At 42.4% G+C, this 22,912-nt stretch overlaps 2 protein-coding genes across 6 annotated transcripts in view; both read right to left on the bottom strand.

Moving 5' to 3' along the window:
- Positions 1-11,312, bottom strand: part of LOC306912925 (nuclear receptor-binding protein 2-like) — a 77,274-nt gene extending 65,962 nt beyond the window's left edge. For both annotated transcript variants that reach the window (XM_079489388.1, XM_079489389.1), the window contains exon 1: positions 10,383-11,312. In XM_079489388.1, the coding sequence (XP_079345514.1) occupies positions 10,383-10,502 (120 nt within the window). In that variant the 5' untranslated portion in view covers positions 10,503-11,312. The remainder of the gene's footprint in view (positions 1-10,382) is intronic.
- Positions 11,313-16,316: 5,004 nt separating this feature from the next.
- On the bottom strand, positions 16,317-22,504 carry LOC306912926 (B-type lectin plumieribetin-like). Of its 4 annotated transcripts, XM_079489393.1 has the most exons (5): positions 22,445-22,504; positions 22,060-22,095; positions 17,766-17,875; positions 17,401-17,494; positions 16,317-16,672 (listed from the first exon to the last, which is right to left on the bottom strand). In XM_079489393.1, the coding sequence occupies exons 4-5, from the start codon at positions 17,488-17,490 to the stop codon at positions 16,406-16,408; spliced, it is 357 nt and encodes a 118-aa protein (XP_079345519.1). In that variant the 5' UTR covers positions 17,491-17,494; positions 17,766-17,875; positions 22,060-22,095; positions 22,445-22,504; the 3' UTR covers positions 16,317-16,405. The 4 variants fall into 4 exon arrangements, with proteins under 4 accessions (XP_079345519.1, XP_079345518.1, XP_079345517.1 ...); XM_079489392.1 differs by lacking the exon at positions 22,060-22,095 and having other exon boundaries at positions 22,445-22,484; XM_079489391.1 differs by lacking the exon at positions 22,445-22,504 and having other exon boundaries at positions 22,060-22,166.
- Positions 22,505-22,912: the final 408 nt, after the last annotated feature.

The following is a 22,912-nucleotide window of genomic DNA, read 5'->3' as shown; positions in this document are numbered from 1 at the left end:
CCGAGCTCGACACGGCCTTTACTGCATGTCTTCCCCCATCTCTCTCCCGTTTCCTGTCAGCCTACTGTCTGTCCCTTCAAAAACCAATAAAAGGCGTAAGCCGCAAAAAAATATATTTAAAAAAAACAACTCATCTCCCCACAAATCACGTGTCACCAGTGTCACCAGTGAAATGCATGTTGGGCTGGACACAGATTAATACTGGGACACAGTTTTCCGCGCAACATTCCCCTTGCATTCTCCAACGCACCTCCCCTTTTTCACACCGCCCCCAGGCAGGCAAAACAACTCGGACCCATACTACAGCAGTACAGCTACTCTTGCGTCAGTCGACATAACTACTTCTTTGGGGAAGCATCGCGGCCAACGCAGGGGTTGCGTGGCACAGGCACCTGAAAGCCAGCTCTGACAGTTGGACGGGGGCATGTTAACGTGAAGTCGTGAACACACGCGCTGTTTCGAGACCACACTGTCCGCCTCAACCACCTCCTTCGCCGTGCTATACACATGGGCTACATGCACGCTGAAAGCCTGGACACTGACAACGATAGGTTACAGCCCTGCGCGCACCCAGCGTGGCTGCGTGACACACTGAACATCACGATCACAACGGAATGCTTATCTGTCGGGGACTCGGGTGGCCAAATAGAGACGTTTTCTTAACCGCCTACCGTTAGCACGCAACAACAACAACAGGGTTTAAGTCCGCCCGGACGGGGAATTGCCATGGCAACACAAATACATACAGACAGATGCAATGACCAACGCTGGCTCAATAGCTCAGGAACGATACATTCCTAAATCACACAAAACATCTAATTCTTAACCTGATTATATAAAGAACAAACTACAACTTGCTTTGCAGCCCAAAAAGCCAACCTCCGCGTTCACCGTTTGATAGCTTATATCGCCACGGGCAGCAGACGGTGAGCGGTTAGGGACCGTCTACAAAGTGCAACACCGAACTTGAAAATATTCATTAACTTCCATTTATAGGCAGAATATCACCACCAAATTTACATCACACATCAATGGTGTACTTATGATTGTACTACAGCATTTACTTGCACAAGAAACGTTTAATTAGCCTACTTTTGTGCCCAACCCAACTTCCCAAGACCATCTGTAAACAATTCCCCCCCTATCAGTAATGTGATCTATTACATCACATTACCCACACTGAACATCATTTGCTGTTCATATATTCAGAACGGGTAAGGACTAGTTTGTATAATTCAGTTTCAGTCATTTGTCATATCTGCCCTGGGCAATTTTACCAAGCAAACCGAAATGTATTATTTATTCATATGTTCAATGCAAAGTTCAATGCTAAAAACACAATTAAATTGTTATCGCTTTGTTATTGTTATTGTATCGGAATTATTTGTTTGACGATAAATCGTCAACTTATATTTGTAATCGTGACAGCCCTATTACCGCATCACATTAATATCGCATGCAATATAACTAGCACATCTTGATCTGCAGTGGTTGGAGCCTAGGTGGTCACCCTACGCACCCACTGAGACATTTAGGCCTGATGTTGGGTGGAACACAGCGGCAGTAGTTCTGCCTGAGGCTCATACATATTGCTCAATAATATTACATATCTTCTGGAGCACGCATATCCTCTTGGATTAGTGGTAGAGGTTTGCTCAAATCCCGGGTGTTACAGTTGCAATTGCGTCTCTCTCTCTCTCTCTGCGTCATTGTAGCTCTAATGGCTGTCCGGAGTGTCCGCAAACCCTTTAATGTGCCGCTGCTAATGCCTGCTATAGGTGACATCATCTTCTGCATTTGCAATGGCAAATAATAATGCTATAATAAAAAACTAACAAGATTAAGGCTAAGTAAGAATTTGGCCTCTTACCCCCGAAGAAAACATTACTAGTGGCAAATGTAGTAATGTACATGTGGCGTGTAATGCTGGAAACTTGATTCATCATTGCTTGTCTGCACTCTGCACACAGGATACTGACTGTGGCTATCATTTTCTTCTGCTAGCCTTGCCATGTGAATTTATTCCACCTGCACCAGTGACACAGACAGTAGACTGCCGCAGGCAGTGTCATGAAATCATTCATAAATCTCTTGGCATCCGCAGGACCATCAGCAGGCGTAAAGAGCTTACCCGTCTCACTCACTCACATAGTAGGCTATCAGCTTAAATGGGGAACCTTTAATTAAGTCACACAGACGAAATGAGATCTGCCTCTTGGCAGTAAGCAACGCTGCTGCAACTATGCAAATTAGCCGAGATATTTCACCAGTGCTCCAAGGATATGACCAATTTGTCTAATTTGCTGAAATACCGAATATTACTGAACATGACAGCTCTTTGATTCGTCATTTGATTCATGCGTAATTTCCTTTTCTTTTTTTTTACTTTTAATTTTTGTAACCCATTTTTTTCACCCAATGTCAATTATCCCGTATGAAGCTTGGGTGTTCCTAGTTTGTTATTTAATTTCATTGTCATTGTTTATTGTATGTAAAATGATGGGCTGGGCTTTCTTGGAAGCATGAGACTTTAAATAAATCAAATAAAAGAAATATAGCTCAAAGTGATCTGCAATTACATAACTTAAAGTGAAAATTGTATGCAGTTTTACACTTACGTGTGATCACCGTTTAGCTAGGAAAACATTATATAGACATTTTTTTTCTGCATATTCTGAGCATTTTTCAGCTGCTCTGGCCGCTGTTGAGGGAAGCTTTTTCCAAACTGCAGGAATAGCTTTAACCAAACAAGTTAAACCTTTCCCCACAATGTGCCGGCCTGACTGTTTGAAAAGCTTCCCTGTGCCTTCATTGAAAATGTTTGTCAAAAACAGTATCCATGTTGTTCTTTGTTATTTTACTTCTGTACGTCTAGTACATTGAACACATGCAGAGACAATCCACGATAGATGGTCTCATCTCATCTGATCTGATGCCCTGGCCTTTCAATGAGCGGGTGAAAAGCGACAGCAACCATAGTAAGCCTTTGAGCCTAAAAGACCAGTAGCCAGCAGTATAGCTGTGGAGCTAGTGGTCTTGCAATCAAGTTAACACTCGGATCGAAATGGACTATCCCTTGTCCTCATTTCCCTCCAAGGAAATCTGAGAGGGTGCCATTCCACATAGGGCAGGTGTCAACCGTGTCACAACACTAAAGTGCGCACAGATCACAACGTTGGAACATTACAGTGAACAAGCCATTAGAAGTATCCCCTTAAGATAGGCCTCTCTTTCTGCTTGTCACCCCGTGGCGCAGGGGTTTATATACAGTAGAAAGCAGGTCTGTGGTTTCACCTGAGGTTTTGCGAACTACAATTTTAAAAGGATTGACAAATGGGCTCAACTTCAAGGCACCCATTCCATTCATCATTTGGTTTTGATATCAAGGCCAACTGTGGGGTTGCTCGTTGCTACTGCCGTGAGCAACTTATGTTTCCTGTTATCAATCATTTTGTACCTGTGGACTAGTGGTAATGCTTAAAGCAACAAAACGTCTTTGGCAGTAGATAATGTCCACATGCTGAGATCAATATTGACTTCAAATAAAAAATGTCAAACAGTGTTCATGTGCAAAACATTTTTAAATAAGGGAATTTAAAAATAAACAAACGTTTCTGTCCTTGACTATAATCAGTGCTATTCAAGAAAGAAAGAAGGAAAAAGCAAAGGCATAAACAAAATCCAGATCCAGGCACTCAGGTAGTTTGTCCGAGTTATGACTTGTATTGAGTAGACCCCTCCGGTCACCAAATTATTGGCATGGAGGTGTAACTTGATAGAAAATAAGTATTTTTGGGGGCGAACTATTCCTTAAAAATATAACACGTGTCAGCTTGCACCTTCTTCAGGGTTGTGACATCGGATTCGGAATGTGACATCGGAATAATTTGGTTGTAGACTGTGTGTTGACAGACTATTTATGTGTGCACCACCCGAGCACCCGACCATACGGGTAGATGATTATTATAAACATCAACGTAAGACTCAAGTCAGCCACATCCTAACAATAATAAAAGCGTCATGTCACTGACTGATGTACTGCAGGTAATAGGTTTAAGTATGCATCATTGTTTGAATTCTAACACTTTCATGCAACACAAACACCTCTGTCTAGAATATAGAATGTATTCATCACATTCCCGTCACACATGCAGTGTCTCCATCTTCACCTCTGCACCTCGCTTTCTGATGTAATCACAACGTGAAGATGGAACAGCCTACTACTCAATTCTGATGGAATGAACACCACAATTCTCTCTGGTCCGTTCTCCATCTATGGGTCTCATTTAAAGGGACAACATTGCAGATTTTGAGACTAATCCCTAATCCTCTTGTGAGGGCATATATAAAGATTGGGAGACCTTTTTTTTTTTAAAGATATTTTTTTTTGCGGCTTACGCCTTTTATTGGTTTTTGAAGGGACAGACAGTAGGCTGACAGGAAACGGGAGAGAGATGGGGGAAGACATGCAGTAAAGGCCGTGTCGGGCTCGGGAGTCGAACCCGCGGCACACTGCGACTGGATTACCAGTCGGGTGCCCATACGGTTACGCCACCGCCTGGGCCGGAGACCTTATTTCTTCTGTATTTCTGAGTAAGTAACTATGTGTAAAATTGTAAATATGTCGATAATTCGTTTTTTATTCATCTTGCCTCTTGTCGTTCGCCCCCCCCCCTTCATTCTTCTTCCATTTCACCCTCTGTTTTACACCTGCAAACCTGTGATGTGACAAAGTTTTGATTCTGTAAGTGTACACCCATGTTGTCAAATGCATCATCGGGCGTAGGTCTGAGAGTGACCCGTCTGGCCGGCCGCCTGTGAAACGGCACGTTTGGATGTCATAGATGTACAATTCTGCATTTTGCAGGAGAAACACTGTCAAATTGAACCCCTCGCATCAGAAGAATGGGATTCAGATTAGAAATCTGCCATATGTTTCCCTTTAAGAAGATACTGTGGGCTCACTTCCAGTCCAGTGCTAATCTCTCTAGTCTGGACTGTAATAAAGAGCCCTGCCGGACAGGACCGGTCAAGATTGACTTCCTCCCGGCTGTGGATTTGAATCTCCTAAAGCGCTTAGAAAGCCAGGGATCAGCTAGTTTGGTTAAAAGAAATCTGACCCGTCTGAACTGAGTGGTGCTGTACTGTACTGTACTGTACACAAGCCCTCCACCCTGGCCTGTGTGTGTGTGTGTGTGTGTGTGTGTGTGTGTGTGTGTGTGTGTGTGTGTGTCTCTCAGCTTCCCATCATTCATAGGGAGCCTAAACAGACACGTACGTATAGGGATGCACATTGCTGTGCATTGGGGGGGGAAAAAATCACACCCGTGTGAACTGAGTGGTGCAACTCCGTGTGGGGGTCCCCGGAACTTCCAGACCCACAGGAACGCACCCAGGGTGCCAGCCCGGTTCGGGCGAGCCGCCCCACGTCCGAAACGGTCGAGAAATGACAGTTACTGTGTGGGGGAATTAGCAGACATCTCTCTCTCTCTCTCTCTCTCTCTCTCTCACTATCTTTCTCTCTCCGTTTCTAGCACAACAGCGCCACTTTTGCACCTGCTGGTACTCTAAACAATGTGACATAGAGATATAGGTTGGGACATTGCTGTTCCTTGGAGTGATTGCACCACTCAAAAACAGGGCAAAATAGTCAGTGTCTGATTTCTACAGGATGCACATTGTGCAATGTTGTCCAAAATGGGGAGATCAATTGTCAGTCACTACTATGACTATGTCAGTCTTGCAGATTTTGTCTCGGTTTCTCAATCATCGAGTGACACAGACAATGCAATCACAGCAGATACGTGATACAAGTCAGCTGTCATGTATTATGTAATCGTGGAAATTATGTTTCACTTTGGGTTTAGGTTCGCCTACCGGTATATAGTCAATCAAATTGATTCAATCAATCTTTAATTCAGACTCTAAAAGGTCCATATAAGACTTAATGCAGTGTACCCAATGCTAAATGTTTTAGAACGTCCTACTGGGAGAGAACTCAAGTTTAAAAACAAGGTACTGGATCACACACACAGTAGCAAGAGTACATTTATATTATTTTTATTTTCTACATAATAGCTGAGAGACAGACGTTTCGGCTATACAGCCTTCATGTCTGGATAGCCCAAACATCTGTCTCTCAGCAATTATGTAGAAAATAAAAAATAATTGAAATGCCACTGTGTGCGATCTAGTACCTTTGTTTTTCATGATGTAATTTTGAGTGGATAATGGATATCGCACGAGAAGTCAGAGTGCGTGGTCACAAGAAATGTCAGAGAACTCAAAGTTAGCAGCGAAATTGTTAAGCAAGAATCTTAATGCATATATCAATAAAGTCATGAACTAACAGGCAATTATTGATATTGTGTCCAAGAAGGCTAGGGGTAGTTTGCCATACTCTATTATAGACCGTCACCCAGGCATCATATAACCCTGTTCATATGATACTGGGTGCCACCGTGGCTCAGGGGTAGAGTGGCCGGATGGTAACCACAAGGCTGCCAGTTCGAACCCAGGCTCCCCCAGAGCTAGCGTCGAAATGTCCTTGAGCAAGACACTGAACCCCGAATTGCTCCTGATGTGCTGGTTGGTGCCTTGCATGGTTTCCGCCGCCATCGGTGTATGAATGGGTGAATGTAATGCACAATCTATGTAAAGTGCCTTGGATAAAGGCGCTATATAAATGCACCATTTACCTGTTCTCTACTTGAATTGTTGTTTTTGAGCTGTGCCTAGCCGCTCCAATATATATATATATATATATATATATATATATATATATATATATTCTCCCTAATTTAGTCATCGCCAATTCCCCAAGTACTGTATATCGTTTGTCAATGCCAAATTTGCCAACCAATACTTGTTGGTCCTGGCCAGCAAGTAGGCCAAAAGGTTTAGCCACATGTCTAGCCTCTGATACACATGAAGTCACCAGTCACTTTTCACACAGTATACCCAAGTCGGGAGATCAGTCGGTTGGAAGGGGTGAAGAAAAGTTGCAGACACCGACAGACGGCTACTATGGTGCTAAAATAGAATAGAATATGAATGGTGTCTTTTTCAACAACAAGCTATCCAATCCGACGGTCGAAAGCCGACCGAGGACACTTCCCTACAACTTGCGACCCGACACGACAGTCTACCCAAGTAACCAAGTGTTGGAAAATGATCAACGATGCATTCCAACACATGGAAGGAGAGCTAGATACGTAATACTGTACATGATCAAAACATTTTGAATTTTGCTGCAATGAATGTAAAAGGTATAATGGTACAATATCAATAACAATGCCCGGTCCTCACACAAAGTTTGAGGTTCAGGGGAATGGAATTCTGTACTCAAAAGCCAAGCTTGAGGAGGAGTCTTAGCTTAACACAAGGCAAAACCAAAACATCATGTCTTCAGACTGACTGCACCACTTTGTGTGAGCAAACAGTTTCCTATTGCCTCTCATGCTGGTGTTAACAGAAACAAGAGAGCCTGTTGCGCCTGGAAATGTATTGAACATCTCTCCAACGGCCATAGGTGGACTCACCTCACACTGTCACACTTTTCCGACCAAACCAGCAAGAACCGAGCTCTCGGGAGAAAACAAAAGAGGGGGGGGGGGGAGGGGTTGGGGGGGGGGATCAATGCTGTGTGTGCCGACTGCTGACTCAAGCTGGAGTGGATATTGTGGAACGACCACAGGCAAGACTTACGTAATATCTAATATACACTTCCCCCCCCATCCCCTCATCCGCTCTGCAATTTCGCTGAGAAAATAAACATGCCAGTCAAAGTCAAAGATACCATGTGCAGACCATGTGATGCTCTGGATTTAGGAGAAATCAAATGCAGCAGCGCTGTCTATTGTGACCTTTCACCCACTGGTGTTTTAACTCAGCAGCATAATGCACACTTCAAGCCTGAAGTTCAGCACGCGCACACACACACACACACATGTGCGCAGCCACGCGCACACACACACACACACACACACACACACACACACACACACACACACACACACACACACACACACACACACACACACACACACACACACACACACACACACACACACACACACACACACACACACACACACACACACACACACACACTTTAAAGAAAAAATGCGCATGAATTAGTTCTTAGTCTTAAAACAACTCTCCATTTTGTCTGCGTATTGTTGTTTTCTTATATTACAAGTTACAGTGTCCAGTAACAATATGTTGCCAAAAACGCTCAAGATGCATTTACGCATTTTTACAGTACTTGTAGCTTCCAGGTTCAACAAAGATGAACGTTAAATGCCTGTTGTCTATGCTGCAGTTTTTCCTGAATATGTATTATGTCCAGTGACAGTTACCACCTAACTCTGAACATAAGAGCAACGTCCAGTACATCAGTGAATGTGCTCAAATGAAAGACCACTTTTTAGAATACTTACTGATAAACTTTGAAAAGCCAATCATAGCCAATCAGAATGGAATCTGAAACACCTGGCAGATACATCTTGATCACATGACTACAGAGATAAGGACGGTGTACCAATTTGTTTGAGTTCTTTTGAACAAAATCTGTAGGAAACTGTGTGACAAAATCTTGTCAGGCAGAAATGGGCCTGGCCTATATGGGGAGTTGTGGTCCAAGGAATCCAGGGACTTTTATTGCATGACCTAGGGTTCAAGAGTTGTAGCTCAAAGTTGTAGCTCAAAATGAGTCAGCCTGTTAATAATAGCAGTATAGCACCAACATGACCGAGGCTGATTTGAAACATTTGGGGAGGATCTTCCTTGCAGAGTGCTTATAGTGAGCCCGCCTGGGCAACCAGAAGGTTCTGGTTGTTGCAGGTTCAATTCCAGGCCAGGCCAGAAATGTGTCAATGGAGTCCCTGAGCAAATAATCCCCTCCCCTAATTGCTCAGCCTCATGTTGGTGCTATTAACAGGCCTACTCATGTTTTGGGCTATAACTCTTGAACCCTAGGGCCTAGGTCATGCTCCTAGTAGTTATAGGATGGGTAAATGCATTCACTTTAGTTGTTCATGATATGATATATATAATGATAATGATAAGAGCGCCCCTCACTTCACACGGGTGTGATTCTTCCATATATGGAGCTGACCTGTTCTGACATTCCGAATGTCAGAACAGGATAGCTCCATATATGGAGATCTAAGGGTTTGAGATTTGAGGTCAGATGTAGAGTTGCTGGCTGGCTCCGCAGTGTCCATATATGCAGATCTAGGTGATGATCCAGTCTTCTCCATGTATGGCTATCCAGGGTTTGATGAGGTCAGTGTCGCGATCTTCATATATGGAGATGGCCTCCATATATGGAGCATGTCATGAGGCGTGACGGATGGACAGACTGACTGACTGGTTTTGCAGGTTTTCAAAGCAAACCTGCAGTAGCAATTAGCCTATATTATGTCTACTGGGGGTGTGCATGCAAAGCTACAGTGTCCGAGATGAGCTGCTCACAGATGGATGGACGGGCGGGCTGACAGAACCGAAGTCCTACATACAGTACAGGCTGACGGGTAATAATCAATGTGTGGAAAAATACTGGGTTGGCCTTCTCTGTGTGTGTGTGTGTGTGTGTGTGTGTGTGTGTGTGTGTGCAAGTCACTCAAACATGACAACATATGCCGTGTGTCAGCGGGTGAGGGTGCGGGTGAGGTCATGTGGTGGAGGCTCGCCTCCATGTGTAAATGAGAGATAATATCCTTCAACCTCAAATTCTGCCTTTATCGACTCACGAGCACTGCTGTGCGGGGAGGAGGCGGCGACCCATTCACAACCATTCGTCCATGTATGTACCCTCTCCCTCTCAAGTTATAAATCATTTATGCTTTGCTGTTAGAACATCATCAATTGACTTTCGACCATCAACCTCAACATGTGCAAAATGTGATTTAGCAGATATGTTTTGCCACCTGGATGACACAAGTCATCATAATCCATAACGGTTACTCTACCATGTGAGGGAAATTGCAATGCATGCAAACTAGGCTAATCTACACACAGAATAAGCCATAAATAGTTCCTGTAGTATTGCGATAAGATATGTAGAGGTCTGCACGTTCAGGGGGCCACAGACCATTCCCTGTTGGGCTGGCTCCAGCCTACCTACCGCCACGCCATCCATATTAAACAACACCAGAGAATCACAATTATCTGAGTGTGGTCCAATACAGCTCTTTATTAATCATTACTGTAGTTGTCACTGTCATCACCACCAGCCCTGCTTCCCCTATAGGCTGCGGGCTTGTCATAAAAGGCCAGGGGCTATTTAAACACACACACACACACGGCGCAGCCAGGAGCCATGCAGCAGGGAAACACAAATCATCCGTACCACACATTTATAACACACGACTACTAACCTGTTCTTTTCTCTTCTGCCAGCGACCACACGGGCTCTCCTCCAAGATCTCGCTCTCATCCTCGCTCTCCTCCTCCTTCCCCTCGGACCCCGAGTTTCTCTCCGGGACGGACATAGTCATCGTATATTGTAATATTCCGTCGAGTTTCTATCAAGTGTTTGTTGTTGCTGTAGTCGTACGTATAGCGTGGCGGTGGTGCGTGCGTGCGCGCGTGCGTGTGTCTGCGTGTGTGTGTGTCGCAGAGTAGACAGTGCAGCACGGCGGCGCGGCGGGCTGAATGAAGGGTCCCAGACAGACGACAGACACACCACCACCAGTCGGTCTAGCCTCGCCTCGCCTCGCCTTACCAGAGCCGTTGGCGCTCAAAACATATCTTTGCAAGAGAAAATCGGTTGATGATATCCAGCTGAGCTGACCAAAAACGCGCCGTTTCACTCAATAATAATAATAAACAATAGGCAAAACGAGGGGGAAATCACGCCCCTCCTGGAAAGGAAAAATCGAAAAATCCAGTTTTTACATTGTAATGTCGTGATAAGCGCCGTATAAATGAGTCCGAGGGGAAATGAGTACAGACCTGCAAGCGACTTAAAAACTGCACGCGAAAATAAGATTGCGAAATGTGTTTTTTTTTGTGTTGTTATGGTCGTGCCCCATTCACAGCGAGACGAACAGCGAAAGGGGAAACTACGGCGATCGGTTCTGTAAATTATAAACGACCGCTACTTCTTCGTGAGTCAGACTGTACAACCCGACCGACCGTCCGTCCCCTTCCTTCCGCATACAGCCTCTCATTGATGGGAGTAGCTTTTAATTTAGCTCATCTGTGATTCTCTTCCATGCTCGTGTCGGTCGGTGTCGCTGTCCTCTGTCTGTCGCTCTCTCGCATAGAGTAAACGGGGGGGTCGCTCTGCTGCTCTGCTGTGTGGTTCCTGCTGCCTGCCAAGTGCCAACTGCCAAGCACGGTGCGCACACAGATAAAATATACCGTAGACCACCTAACATCCGCGCAGACCTGCGTCGCATGCAATGAATGGATGCATGTATGGCCCCGTTGGGGTGCTAATGCTATTGCATTGGCCCCGTTCTCTCTCTCTCTCTCGATCGTCTCTCTCTCTCTCTCGCCATTGATTGATGATTTACTGATTGAATACTTTATTAACTTTATTAACTTAATTACTGCATAGATAGTAGTAATAATAAGTAAAGTGAGTCGTATATGCTTGATTATTGTACATTTTTGTGAATGTAACCATAACACCTTAACTGTGTGTGTGTGTGTGTGTGTGTGTGTGTGTGTGTGTGTGTGTGTGTGTGTGTGTGTGTGTGTGTGTTGCAATATTGGCTCCTATAAACATTCAAGTTTATTACACAGTAGTAGGCCTAGTAATAAAAAATATCCTATGAATATGTTTGATGTTTTTTTTTAAATAGATTTTCCATCCACTCTGCCACCAACCACCACACAATACATCACCGAACTTCTCTTCAGGCTCTGAGAGAGAACAGAACAGCAGTCATGGAAAACTGACTGTAATAACATATAAACTGCCAGTGTTTGCAGTTATTGTGTGAACTTGACCTGCATGCAGTCCTCGGAGGCTTGTCCTGTTCATATTATAAATAGCTGTGTGTGTGTGTGTGTGTGTGTGTGTGTGTGTGTGTGTGTGTGTGTGTGTGTGTGTGTGTGTGTGTGTGTGTGTGTGTGTGTGTGTGTGCGCGCAGAAGATAGGCCTATACTGCTCAGTATGGAGGCGTTTTCCTTTATCCTTTATAATTGATGTCTGCTGTGTCTGACAACAATTATATGATAGTAATCATGACTATAATAACAGTCCTGCATGTCTCTCCAGCCCTTTAATAAACAGAAAATACATTTGTAGTAGGTATAGGTGACAAAATTTCAGCCAATCAGGAGAAAGTAGCCATTTATCATCTTAATTTTTATAGTGTTCCATTTCCAATTTTGTCTGCTCATTTCTTTGTGTCATCACTTATATTCCACTTGTTTAATCTGTATCCTGACTGAGTTCTCTATCCTGATTGGATAAAATTGGTACCCCGACCTGAAAATGCATTTTCTGTTTAATAAAAAGCTGGAGAGACACTCTATATGACATCACAAAATGTCACAAAACACTTTTTTTAAAGAAAATCCCTTACCCTATACCTTTAACATATCTCTGCTGTTCATTTTTCAGCAAATTAAATTTGAAATTTCAGGAAATTAAGCAAACTTTATATTTTTAAAACAAAGCAATACAACCTCATCAAAGTTGGTGTTGTAACGTTATATATTGTCAATTACGGTACTTCCATGAGAGGGGGAGAGGTGGTGGAGTTAGTTGCTTTAGCAGACATTTTGAGGGTCCAATGGAGTTAAGAGATTTTGTCCAAAGCACTTTTTACAACTTTCCATTGGTTCAATATTTTCGAAACAACACACAGACGAAAAGGATGTTCAATAGCACTGATTTATGCCAAAAAAAAACTCAGAAATGGTGTTACTGTATGAGGTTTCCTCCCGACAGCAACGATAATATAGCCCTTCAAAATGTTGTTTTACAAAGATATTAGGCCTATACCTATTATTGCAATAGCCTACTCATTAGTCATTATAATCATATTCTATGGCAATAATGTTCAACAGTTTTACCTCGGACTGTGGTGATTGCTTATCCAAACTGCAGCATGAGTCACGCTTATCCAAACTGTTTCATGAGTCATGTTTTAATGGCCAAATGTTGTAGCCAAGAAAGAGTCTGCACCATTTTGCGCCATGCCCTGTATGAATACGGTATTTCTCTCAGTATCAAGATCAGCTTTATGAGCAAGATACATGCGTTTGCTGCGATGCCATCTAGTGGTTATGGCATGTAATTACACTATACAGCAGTGGTGGGAAAAGTATTCTCCTTAGGTAAGTAGTATCAATCAATACAGACAAATGAGACAATACTGCAATGTAGAAATATTCGGAATTCAAAGTCCAGAATTCAAAATGTACTTGAGTAAAAGTAAAAAACAAAACAAAAAAGCATTCATGGTATCAAAATGTACCAATAGTAAAAAAGTATTTGTTCATTATGCAGAATGTCCCATTTCACAAGTTTTCTAATATGTATTGATTGATTGATTGATTTAAATATTTATTAACAGTTTGCAGAATTACAGCAAAAAAAAGAGAACAGGAATTAATCATAAAGGAGGTAAAAATCGAAAAGAAACATATACAGTGAGGGGGAAAAGGGGTGGGTGGTGTGGGGGGATTCAGATTTTACGAGGGCCAGTTTTGAATTGCAGCCGTCCGTAGGTGGCCTTTGAGAGCGGCTTTGAAGGAGTCAAGGGATTCGCATGACTTAATGACTGTTGGTAGGGCGTTCCACATTTTGGTGGCATAGGAGCGAAAATAATTTAGTCCCTTGTTTGTGCCGAATCTGGGTTGCACATGGTTTGTTGCACTCCCTCTGGTGTTGTGGGTGTGGACTTTGTTAACATTAAGGAAGTATTTAGTGTGTATCGAATCGACCCATTGCAAGATGCTGTACTCTGTCGTCGACCCTAAGCCATTCCAGCCTGTCAAAGTGGGCAGGGGTGAGGTGGGTTCGGGGGGTGAGGCCAAGTAGGAGCCTGACCAGTTTGTTTTGGGAAGTCTGGAGCCTTGTTTTAAGGGCCTTTGAGGTGCTGTGGTACCAACTACCAAGAGGTGCATGCATAGTCAAATAAACCTTGTACGAGGGCTCCTGTTAGGGTCTTCAAGGTGTTTTTGTTGACCAGTGAGGAGATCCTGTAAAGGAATCTTGTTCTTTGGTTGACCTTTTTGATTACGTTGGTGGCCATTTTATCACCGGAAAGATTAGCCTCCAGGATGGAACCGGTAGGTATTTCATCTTTTCGTGTGATAATATTGTCACCCACTCTAACCCACTCTAACCAAGAAGCCATTTGATCCAAAGAGAATGGATTCAGTTTTTCCCAGGTGTAAAGATAGTTTGTTATCAGCGAGCCTGCAGGTGCAGATTTTACAGAGTTCAGAGCTGAGGGCCTTTTCAACCTGCAGTTTGTTCCTGTCCGAGACTAGCAGTGCTGAGTCATCTGCGAATAGGAACAAGTTGCAGTCACAAGCTGGTGTCATGTCGTTTACATATATTAGGAACAGTAAAGGCCCTAGTATGCTTCCTTGTGGAACGCCACAGCTCACTGGGAGGGGGGACAGTGTTCCGTTCACCTCCACCATCTGTTCTCTCCCCTCCAGGTAGGATTGCATCCAGCTCACTGATGTGCTATCAAAACCAATTGCTTTTAGCTTGTTAACCAGTATGGAGTGGTTCACTGTGTCAAAAGCCTTGTGGAGGTCCAGCTTGACCATGCCGCAGTATTTGCCAGCATCCACCTTGTGTTTGATGTGGTCGCTCAAATAGAGGAGGCATGTGTCAGTGGAGTGGGATGTTCTGTTTGGGGATTATATTATGGGGATTCAGTTTGCCAGTGGTGGAAAATGTACTCAACTTGAGTCAAATTCAAGTGAAAAGTGAAAGTTGCTAAGTCAAATGTGTACTTAAGTTAAAGTATACTAAAAGTACTTGCTTTTTTAGTATTTAGTCAATATATAACCCCCCCAGCACAGCAATTAATTCCTAATGTAGGCATATATATCCTTCCTAGAAATGTAGAGTGAAAGAATAGGCAATATTTGTCTTTGAAATGTTGTGGAGTGAAAGTATCCCAAAATACAAATACTCAAGTAAGGTGCATATACTCAAACATGTAGGCTATTTAAGTAACAGTACTCACTACTCAGGTAGGCTACTTAAGGTGTCGACCACTACAATTTTGCAACAAGAGATGGGCCTACGGTAAATAATGTTTAGTGTAATACATTTATAATCAATAGTGAAATTGACTCCACTGAGCCACAAATATGATAACTCTTGGGCTTCCCCAATTCAAATATGATTATATTTGGGGGGGTCCCCAGACCCCAGTTCAGATATGAGTATTTGTGGGCGTTGTGGCCTGAAAAGGTTGAGAAACATTGATTTACATTAATTAAGCAACATAACCATCAGTGTGGAAGTCACCGGAAACTCAGTTGTATAATCGCAGATCCATAATGATCAACCCTCTTTCTTCTATTTTTAGCATGCAACACTGGCTCACTGATGAGGCTCTGCTTTGCCAATCCCTCTCATTGCTAATGACATTTGCTGTGAGCACAATGAAGCTGTCTAGACAAGCTGTGTTTGTCACAAAAATAATAGCCTTTCAGAAATTTGGCTAACCCCAACAAGAGGGAGATAAGTGCTGCTCATCAATAGAGCTATATTAAGCTCTTTCTGTGGACTTAATTTACCTCACTCATGTGTTCTAAATTGTCATTTCAATGAAAAACGAATCTCTCAGCTGCAGCACCACTGCCCTAAACATGTAGTGCTGTTGTTAGTAGGAATAAAACAGTGAAGCAAGAAAGGGGAGGAGCCAAATGGAGGGGTGCCCTCAGAGGCTAAAACTAAGGGGAAAAATATTAGTTCTTTCATTTTTGTATTATTATGTTTTACCGAATGGGTTCCCAGATTGATGAAAAACAGGCATGTCACTTCTATTTTGTTTTTGTTTTTACCCGAAGCCCCCTATGATGATCAAACAGTATTGTTGCTATAGTTCAAACCCACTTTTAAGGGAGAACTTGCTTTCTTTTAGTGATGAGGGGTAGTTAACCGCTTAAATCTATTGACAGGGGTCTGTACTTCGGACTCCTCCTTTTCTCCTCTACAGTCTACACCAAATCTGTTTGCAGAAAATATTTGTTTGCAGAATGTTCAATGAGTCATGACATGTTCAGAATATGGATGCTATAGGGTTCAAGTTGCTAGAGAAGACTTCAACACAAGGTTGACATTTTCCATGCTGTTTATTGAAGATTGTCAGAGAAATTTAATCACACATATCTATCCAAGCCATGCAGGAGGAAGAACAACAATGATCTCCCTCAATTACGGCTGGCTGGTCTCAGCTTCATAGGTTTACTTGAAGCCTTTGGACTGGGCTGAGGACCACACCTCCTCTCCATCCCTCTCCATCATCATGGTGCCGTCGTTCCTCAGGTACATGTGGCACATCTTGAAGCCTCCGGTGGTCTGGGTCTTGGTCTGCCACATCATCTTGTTGTCCTTCTTGTACATGACAAAGTTGGAGTCGTCCTGCATGCACATGCGCCAGGCATCTCGCTGGCCGCCCGTCTCCGCTGACCACATGGGCTTCCAGCCGTAGATGACAAAGTTGCCATCATCCTGGAGTGGAAGATAACATGGTTATATGTTGTTATAGTAGGCCTATATATAATGCACAGTACACCTGCTGCTATGCGTACGCACCTTTTATACCTTATCTCAGGTATTATGTGTAAATATGTAGATTTTGACTTTGTTTTGTTTTCCTGTCTTGATCATCTTTCCATCTTGACCCCCCCCCCCCCCCTTCTTTCTTCTTAATTCCCTTTTTCTATGGAAAACGATGCGATGAGAACTGCACAAAAACAAATTTCACTCCCACTTTTTTACCTTCTGTGATGATCATGTGACAATAAAGCTGATTCTGATTCATATGGTTATATATGCTTCTCTGCACAGGTCTCAGGTGTACATTTAGCACAATCAATAGTTAATAGTTAGGTAATCAAGTTTTGTGAGATGATGAGGCTATTATGAAATCACAAGAGGCCTGCATGAAGATAATGATTCCATATTGTTGCTGTCGGTAGAAACCTCTTGTCTCCATATTTGAACCTTTTGTGTGTTTTTGTGTGTAAATTAACGCCCGCCCTAGCGTCACACAAAAGCTTCAAAAGTAGCAGATCCACAAGCACATTTTGAGCTTGTAAATCTGCTACTTTTGCTATTTTTGTATTTTAATCCCGAAAATGAACTGTTTTGGGCATATGCTGGGTGCACAAATTTGTTTCCCTTAGGATACATCAAAGTGACTACAATGTCATGACTTATGTTCCCATAATTCTGACCTGGAAGAGAGCCTTCCACTCATGGTTGTTGGACATGAGGTAATCCCCCTTGCGGAGCTCATCATACTTGGACAAGTAGTTCCTGCTCATGATTCTAAAAATGGATAAAGAGCAGAACATGCACAAAGGCTTATAATATGTAAAAACATAAAACTATATCTTAAAAAATATCTGGAATGTTTGCACAAAGGATGCAGCACATCCCTAGAACACAGAACAATATAAAATAGACCTATACAAACACAGAGTAAAATCAGATTCCCCACAACTGGGCAGAACATAAACTGAAGATCTATCATGCGTTTCTCTCCTACACAGGAGGACCGAGCATTATTCAACAGCAGATATTCTGATTCTGTACTCACCGGCTGATGCTGGAGTGTGGACTCAAGTGATGAAGATGGATCTTTGGGTAAAGTGTACTCCTCTCCTGAAAACCTCTCTCTTTTATAGAACGGGAGATAATTGAAACCCTCTGACAATTTGTGAGAAATTGCATTAGTGTGTATAGTTGATGATATAATTTATGACACACTTTCCCTTGAATCAACCGTTGTAGTATGATTTCTAGAGGAATGACTGAGTGCAGTTCAAACAAAAAAAATGCTTTTTACCTTGTTGAGGGATATAGGGCTATAGCTGCTGGTGCTACTTTTATCTTTATTCTCATTAAATCATTATTTTTAGACCAACAATGACATAGCACACATTACTCATACCCAATAAAATGCTAGTCTGTCTAAAAGCAACAGCTGTATAGCTCCTGTAGATTTTTGATGGGATACTACCACATTGGATCATATACTCCTTCAGGGTCAGTCCTAGGGCAGTGATTCTCAACCTTATTATACCGAAGTACCACCTCAGAATATATCTGGCTCCCCAAGTACCACCATAATAACTGATATTAAAATACAGTAGCGTAGACCTGCCCCATCCTATTCAGCTATGCACAGTTAACACAGGACGGAAATGTAATTTATTCCTTGAATTCTTTCATTTTTGTTTAATTCCTAAGCCAATAAGATAGAATAGAATGTACACTAATGCCAATGTAGTTTATCTATTACTATTTGTATATTATCTTTGGTGAGAACCACATATAAGCACTCCATGGGTTTCTTTTCTCACCTGCACATATTTCTCTTTTATTGATGTTACCTTTTTTGGTACTGTTTTATTGTGCGAATAAACTAAAACTATTATTTGTTAAAAAGGGATGTGCCGATGAGACATTTTGGCTGATATCGATATCCGATATAATTAATTGCTGTTATGGCCGATAACCAATATTACCGATGTCGATATAATCTCATTCTGTATTGAAAAAAATTAATAATTTTGTCCATTCTGAAAAATACAGGATGTATGCATTGCAGGCTTAGGCAAGTCAGATTGAACTTAAATACCTTTTATATTTAATATTGTAAGCTTGTAGATCTGTTCAAGCTGTTACTTTGGGCATGTTTATCTGTAAAGACAGACTGATTCGTCTGATTGATTGATCCGATGCCGATTAATCTAAAAACAACTAAAATCGTCCGATACCGATGTGTTTGCCGATTAATCTCCCATCACTATTTCATTCCATTTATTTATTTTTAATAAATTCCTTGCTATTTGCATTTCATCATGATACTGACATGTATCAGCATGTAGGCGCTTACAATAATTCTGACATTCTTATTCCATGTTGCCTACCCTCTTCCATTTAATAGTACTATATGCCTGGTTCTTTTGTACTTCATGTGAGGGTGTTTTATGACAGTAATGTAAAAATAATGCAAACGTAATATACTGTAATGCAACATTATTACTTTTATGTGAAAGTAGTAAATCTGTTTTTTAAAGGGGTAGAGTAGTTCAAACCCGGGCTAGTGTCGAAGTGTCCTTGAGCAAGACACTGAACCCCTAATTGCTCCCGATATGCAGGTTTGTGCCTTGCATGGTTTCCTCTGTCATCGGTGTGTGAAAGGGTGAATGTAATGCACAATCTATGTAAAGCACCTTGGATAAAGGCGCTATAAAAATGCACTTACACTTACTTGCATTTACCACAACAACACTGGTTGCACAATACTTTTGCAGAAGCATAAATTACGCTTTGCCACATGTATCAATCATTGTATCACTCTTATCACACTTCCCCATGTGGCTTTTTATAGAAGGTAACGGGGCAATCTGGAATTGAACCCAGGAGGACATTGCAGTTATGTTGTTGACACATTAACCGATTGAGACACCACAGCATGCATGCACCAAACCGCCTGACGATTTAAGCGCATGCAGCTCAGTAATCCACACATGAATGTAGTGGCTATATCAGGTTCTTTGCTCTTGAGGAAGAAGTGCCAGCAGTTGTGTGGTGAACTAACCACTGCACTGTGTCGGGTACACCTAGTATTTGATGGCACCTTTTGTGTCATCAAAGGCAGATTCAGCACCTGGAATGACACAGGGCCATGATTCTAAACTGTGGTGAAATGTGACTAGTTGCTTATTGAATATAGAGAGCTCTATACCACAGGTTATTGCATTATGGGACTGAAGAGGCATACAGCTGTAGACATTTCACTTTGAGCCACGAGAAGATCAGATCTGTTTCAGCCTGCAGTAGGCCATCTTTTTCAACTCAATTGACAGAAACATTTCTGACATGTTCTCTCAGCATAACAGATTTACGCTTCCTTAATCTAATTTCGAAAATGTAATTACTGAAGACCAGAAGCAGTGTGCTGTCAATCAACTTAAATGTAATGTGTTTTACTAATACAATGACATACTTGTTCTCTGGCTCTCTCCCTGCCAAAGGACACATAATCTAAAGCCAACAAAAAACACCGGCAACATATATATATATATATATATACACACAATATACAGTAAGCAATAATGTGCAGAGTAAATGCATCCAGAGTAAAGTAAGTAAGTAATAGGGCAGGAGCCTATCTCCTGTTTCTGTAGCGTGAGGCGGCTTGATGTACAAGTACACCCCCTGGACATCGATGTACAAGTACACCCCCTGGACATGACGCTAGTATGTTGCAGGGACTTAAGCCCAAACCACACCAAAGGGTCGGGGCGGGACAAAACAGTTTTTTATTGAAACCACACCAATGCAACTCATTGAGTTGCAAGGAGTTGCATTGGTGTGGTTGACCTTAAAAAACGTTTTGTGACTTTTGTCCCGACCCGACCCTTTGGTGTGGTTTGGGCTTTACCCTCAATCCAACCCTTGATGCTGAGTGCCAAGCAGGGAGGTATACTAGGTCCCATTTTTCACAGTCTTTGGTATGACACGGCCAGGGATCGAACCCCGACCTCCCAGTCTCAAGGGAGACACTAAAGCACAATGAAGGCCACCGAGTTGTTATCCAGAGTAAATGTATCCATTAAAAGATGTGAATCACTGGTTTCTTTCAAAACAGGCCTGAAAAAACACCTATCGGGAGAAGGGGAGATAATTGCAATTTCCCATAGAAAAACATTTCTGGCTAATAAAGTATTCAATCAATCAATTACAAACTAGAAAAAGTGCCCTTCTGGGCACAGGTCTCCACCAGGAGGATAGGACTGTGTGAGATGTTTGGCAAAATGTTTAGTAGTAATATAAACATGTTTGCCTTGTATGGCAATTGGATGATTTGAGGCATTTTGTTCCAATCAACCTGTTGGTGGCGCTATAACAGGCCAATGTGAAAAGGGTGGGATATATTCCTCAGCCTAGTAAGAAAATGTGTGAAAGATTTCACGTAAATTGCATGCTGTGTTCATGATTTGAGGCTTTTGTTCAAAACGGGGCAATCTTGCAAACTGTGAAAGGCAATTATAGTCAATTAGGGTGGAATATGAAATATCGGACAGATCCGACTTGAGCACATGACCATAGAGATACTGTGTAACGATTTGTGAGATTTTTGGACAGAATCTGGAGGAGTAATATCCAAAAATGTGTTTTACAAAAGTCGGCCTCCTGGTGGCGCTATAAAAGGCAGATGCGGAAAATGCAGGTGAAAGGTTTGTCCTTGGCCTCTAGGGAGTGTGCATGCAACGTTTCACGCAGATCGGTGCAGTTTTAGGTAACAAATGTGAAAAGCTGCCTCATGGTGGCGCTATAACAGGCTGTTCTGGAAAATGCGGGGCAGAGGTTCATCGTTGGCATCTAGGGAGTGTGTGTGCAAAGTTTGGCATCGACCGGGTTAACGGTGCCGGAGATTAGCTGGTAACGGACGGACGGAAGGACACACGGACGGACACACACACACACACGGACGGACACACACACGGACGGAGTGCAAAACATACTCTCTCACCATGCCTTCGGCCTGGTGGAGACAAAAATGTACTGTGTCAACTGAAGAAGCTACAGTAGCTGCTACTCAGATGAGTGGTGTTTTTTATTTATTCATTCATTCATTTTTAGATAGAAGGAGTGAGAACAGGCCACAGGGCATGAGCTATTGTGTCATCTCAATGATGTTTTGGCATCTTCTTTTGCGGAAAGTGGTGTAAATCTTATGAAGTTGTAGTAGATTCTGTGCCAACGAGTTTTGCTCCAGTCCTCTGTAGCAGCCAGCAGTCAGATTGCCAAACCACACTATGTGTGATACAGCCCTTCAGAACACTCAACAATGGGTAGCCTACAGTGATAAGACTCACATGATAGATGAGTACTCTTTGTTACTCTTGAGCTTCCTGAGAATAGAAAGTACAGTCTCTGCTGTGTTTTCTTGACATGGATTGCATGAAATGAAATGAAATGAATACTATATTTATTTACCCAGGGTATCTGGGCTAAGCTCAAGAACTTGTTTCCAGCCAGGCCCTGCTCATAGAACATTTCATCGTAGTGGTTCAATGCCTTGTTCAAGGGCACTTCAGCGGTGGTAATTTTAACGTGTCGGACCGCTGATTCGAACTGGCGACCTTCCGGTATCAAGACCGCTCCGCTATCCGTTCGGCCACCGCTGCCACATGGCGTACAGATACAAATAAAATGGCATTATAAATTGCAATAAAAGCCATTGTTACTGTGGTGAGTTACCCATTTTCATTAGGCCAACCTTTTCAGTCCATTAGTGCCAGCTGCAATGGTTCCGCTGCTGTGTCAAACTTGCAAGTGCAACCCATTACTCTGCTGTAACCTGCATAATAAGATTCAAAAGTCCCTCTAGCAGCATCTAGAGGCCATGCTGTTCCTTACACCCACCCAACCAGATCAAAGTTGCTTTAATCGAATTATAACTTTAGCATCATCAGGCTTAAAATTAAGAAAAGAAAAGAAAAGAAAAGAAAAGAAAAGAAAAGAAAAGAAAAGAAAAGAAAGAAACCCTAATTATTATGGTGGAGGATATAGGCCTATTGTATGTTCACTGAAAGATACACATTTACAATTTACAATTTAGGCATTTAGCAGACACTCTTAAAGCTGCTATAAGCAATAATATGTCAACATTTTAATGACCTTTTAATTTTTAATATTTTCGGTATTCAGATAGCCAGCAATGGGTAG

The sequence above is a fragment of the Electrona antarctica genome (genome assembly GCF_951216825.1).
Source record: "Electrona antarctica genome assembly, chromosome: 20".
Classification (NCBI taxonomy): Eukaryota; Metazoa; Chordata; class Actinopteri; order Myctophiformes; family Myctophidae; genus Electrona; species Electrona antarctica.
This window is presented reverse-complemented; position numbering and strand designations above follow the sequence as displayed.

Coding starts and splice junctions, on each gene's coding strand:
- LOC306912926 (XM_079489390.1), bottom strand. CDS start 19,826: ATGACACAAAAGGTGCCATCAAATACTAGGTGTACCCGACACAGTGCA. Junction 17,495..17,765: donor CCACACTCCAGCATCAGCCG/GTGAGTACAGAA, acceptor ATCCATTTTTAG/AATCATGAGCAGGAACTACT. Junction 16,673..17,400: donor AGTGGAAGGCTCTCTTCCAG/GTCAGAATTATG, acceptor CTTCCACTCCAG/GATGATGGCAACTTTGTCAT.